Source organism: Amaranthus tricolor, chromosome 1, assembly GCF_026212465.1.
Source record: "Amaranthus tricolor cultivar Red isolate AtriRed21 chromosome 1, ASM2621246v1, whole genome shotgun sequence".
NCBI classification, from domain to species: Eukaryota; Viridiplantae; Streptophyta; class Magnoliopsida; order Caryophyllales; family Amaranthaceae; genus Amaranthus; species Amaranthus tricolor.
Window position 1 is genome coordinate 36,896,780 of NC_080047.1, and position 3,539 is coordinate 36,900,318.

The 3,539-nt window shown below is 33.9% G+C and overlaps 1 protein-coding gene across 1 annotated transcript; it reads right to left on the reverse strand.

Moving 5' to 3' along the window:
• Positions 1-3,283, reverse strand: LOC130821650 (GTP-binding protein SAR1A-like). The gene is made up of 3 exons (XM_057687440.1): positions 2,939-3,283; positions 2,724-2,855; positions 1-485 (listed from the first exon to the last, which is right to left on the reverse strand). The coding sequence occupies exons 1-3, from the start codon at positions 3,065-3,067 to the stop codon at positions 165-167; spliced, it is 582 nt and encodes a 193-aa protein (XP_057543423.1). The 5' UTR covers positions 3,068-3,283; the 3' UTR covers positions 1-164.
• Positions 3,284-3,539: the final 256 nt, after the last annotated feature.

Here is a 3,539-nt window from a genome sequence, read left to right on the forward strand (position 1 = left end):
TCGTTCTAAAGGAGTTCCATGTAGCATATTAAACTGACAAGAGTGTGTGTCGACCTCACAATAAAAATTAAAGAATCAGTCTTACGAATTCTATTTGTAGTCATAACCCACGTAGAATAGCATAACAACAGATATCGAAAGAAAAAAGAATCTTGGTTCTAATATCAATTGATATATTGGGAAACCCACTTGAATCCATCACCATATCCCATCTTACGGACAATGCTGCACATGAATACTTCAAGGGGACGAACATTGGTACCCGCAAGATTCACCTTACCCTTACCAGTAGTGCAATTAGCAAGCCCGAGATGGAAGCGTAACTCCTCCTCGGAAGCTGCATACGGTATGTCAATCTTGTTCCCTAGGATAAGAAATGGAACATTGGCCAAGGCTTCGTCAGAGAGCAGTGCGTCGAGCTCTTTCTTTGATTCAGCGAATCTCTCCTTGTCGAAGGCATCCACAAGGTAAACAACGGCGTCAACCTGCACTTGAAAGAAACAAAAAGTGTTACGGATAATGAACAAGAAAACATAACCGACGTATAGACATAAGAGTATAAACCCAACAACGATCGAGTTTAACTTCCAACTTCCTACATGAACGATATGAAGCACATGAGAGACCCGAGTAAACAGAAGCACAAATGATCTTGTACAGGGTTAATGGGTAAGGATGAGGCATAAAGCTCACTCATACAAGAACACACAAACCCATCGGTGATTTTATCCTTTAATTATCAATCTCGAATTGAGGGACTCTTTGACCGCGCTCTCCTTTATGGGTATGAGTTTCCGCTTTCCTTCCCTCCCCAGACCCTGCTCATGGTTTTCTATGGATGAGATATACCGGATATGATGATGATGAATTATCAATGGTGAGTTGAACTAAACACGACCAAAGACAATGATATAGGGTTCCATCTAGAAAGATGTTGCACAACTCACCACCCACCCAATATAAGAGGAACAGTAGGGAGAAAAGAAAGAAATAAGCATTGCGTACTATAATGGAAAATATCCAAAGGTCTTCCTTCATGGAAACAGAAATGCTAAAAAGAACATGGGCACTCTAGTGTTCATCAATCATCATATTTTACATATAAAGTCAAGCAAATTTTACTTTTACAAAACATTAAACAAGTCAAAAAGACAAAGATAAAATTCTCTCACGAGGTCAGTCAAATGATCATTTAATCCAGATATTAAAACGACAATTAGGTCCTTTCTTTATCTTTGACCCCCTTAGATATGTTTATAGTTCAGTTCAGTTTCTAGGAGTTGGGTGATAACCACAAGGAACACATAACATGATAAAATACATTGGTGATGCTACATTACGATAGATGGAAAAGGGCCATATACAGAAATGTACCGGGTGGATAACTTATAGCCAAAAGAACTACAAGATCAGATCTTCCATTATAAGCTATAAGGGAATAGAAGGGCCGCTAAAGGCCTACAATAACATTCACCATATGTGATACGTAACAAATAAAGAAAAAAGTCAGTATCCAAGCACTCTTTCGTGCAAAGGTCAGGTACTCAATGATGTTAACACTTTGCTAGCCCCCAACTCCTCCATCTTTCCTCCAACTCATCATTTCACTTACCCCCCCAGCTTTCTAACCTCAGCCCAAGATTACCCATAAATATAAATCTTAGAAAAAGAAACATTCTAAATTATGTTCAAATATAAGCTACCACAATCATCTCACAATCGAATAAGTACAAATAAGTTGAGTATATTTAGACATGTTCAAATAAGGGGTTGTTAAGAATAAATTCACAATAAGAGAAACCACCTCACGGTCCAAAATGAGCCCAAAACATCACGCCAAATGAACCCTACGACTTTAAGTTAAAAATATGCATGAGAGTATCTGAACATAAAAGAACTTATATTAATTTCTAGAGTTAATAAGCATATAATCATGGAAAATATAGGAACTTATGTGTTCAACTTCAAAATATACCTTAAACTTTAAAGCTAAATAACCTAAGTTCTAATACTTTACAGCTATATAGCATACCAACAGTGTCAAATTCTTATACTTCACAGTTTATGTGATGCAAGACTTCGAAAGGCATATAAGCATATGAGAACAAAGAAACAAAGGTGGTATTAATACGGATTTGCAATCCAGGATACAAAATCCAACACAGGCAGATTCCAAAATTGGAAAAAAAAAAAAAAAAAAAAAAGCATTAAACAACAATTCATTCTAAAACCCAATTATCACCATTTATCAACTCGTACAATCTCCACATAAACTCATTAGCATACAAAATTTAAATCATCATAAAAACCCATATCAAATCTAGACCAAAATCATGAACCACAGAAAGGCTCAAATGATCATAAAACTTTAAATAATCATCATCAAAGAACTTTTATATTAAACCCACCCCAAATGTCGAACCGCACACAAAGATGAGCAACTTTCAAATCTAATTAAACCCTCTGAAAAAAAAGACCTTTAACATTGACTTTTTCATATCAAAATCCCATAAGTAATCCGATCATAAAACCCCAAATAAGAGCTGAATTAATTAAATATAAAGAACTAAATTCACCACAAGAAACAGATCCAGAGTACCTTATATGCTATTCATGGTCTCTATCATCTAGAAAATCAATATTTATCGTTTACCAAAACTTCCTAATTTGTCAATTGTCACAAAATCAAAATTAATATATATTTAAAAAAAGGGAACAAAAACCTTGGCATAATAATCTTTCCAAACTCTACGAGCAATCTGATGACCACCCAGATCAAAAGCTTTAAACTTGATTTTCCCAATACTTAGCTCCTCTGAAGTAGGATGTTGAGTCGGTTGATGTTGAACTAATCTCTGAAAACAAATCATTCAAAAACAAAAGTCAAAATCCCTAAATCAATTTTTCCCTAAATCAAAAAATTCAAGAAAAAAATTACCTCGTCTTTCAACATGTGAAGAAGAGTGGTTTTTCCAGCATTGTCAAGACCCAAAAAGAGAATTTTAGCTTCCTTTTGATATAACCCCAAAGATGCGAGAATTCCATAAAACCAATCAAATAGAAACATTTTCAATTCAATTGGATGAATTAAGGGTAGGATTAATGGTGGGTAATTCGGAATTAAGTTTGATGAGAGAATGAAATGAAGGTGGGAAAATGTGTGGGAGATCTATAAACAGAGAAAATTAGAGAGGTGGTGGGATATGAGAGGGGGTTAGGTTTGAGAAGTGAGGCAAATTTTATTTTTTTTTTGGTTTTTTTATTTTGGTTTTTTTCAAGGTAATAGTCAATTGATTTGATTTTTCTTGTGTACTACTAGTAGTCTCAATGTGTGGTTCGGATATTTGGTAAAAGACTATTCGTGTGTTTAATTAGTTGAAAGTGTAGATTTTCTAATTAGTTTTTATATTAGTTGTATAAGTTGGTTGTTTAAAAAATATTTAATAATAATAGTTAAAAATATATAATTTAGAATAATTTAATATTTTATTAATTTTTCTAAGAATCTCAATATTTGATTAACTATTAATAATCTCAAT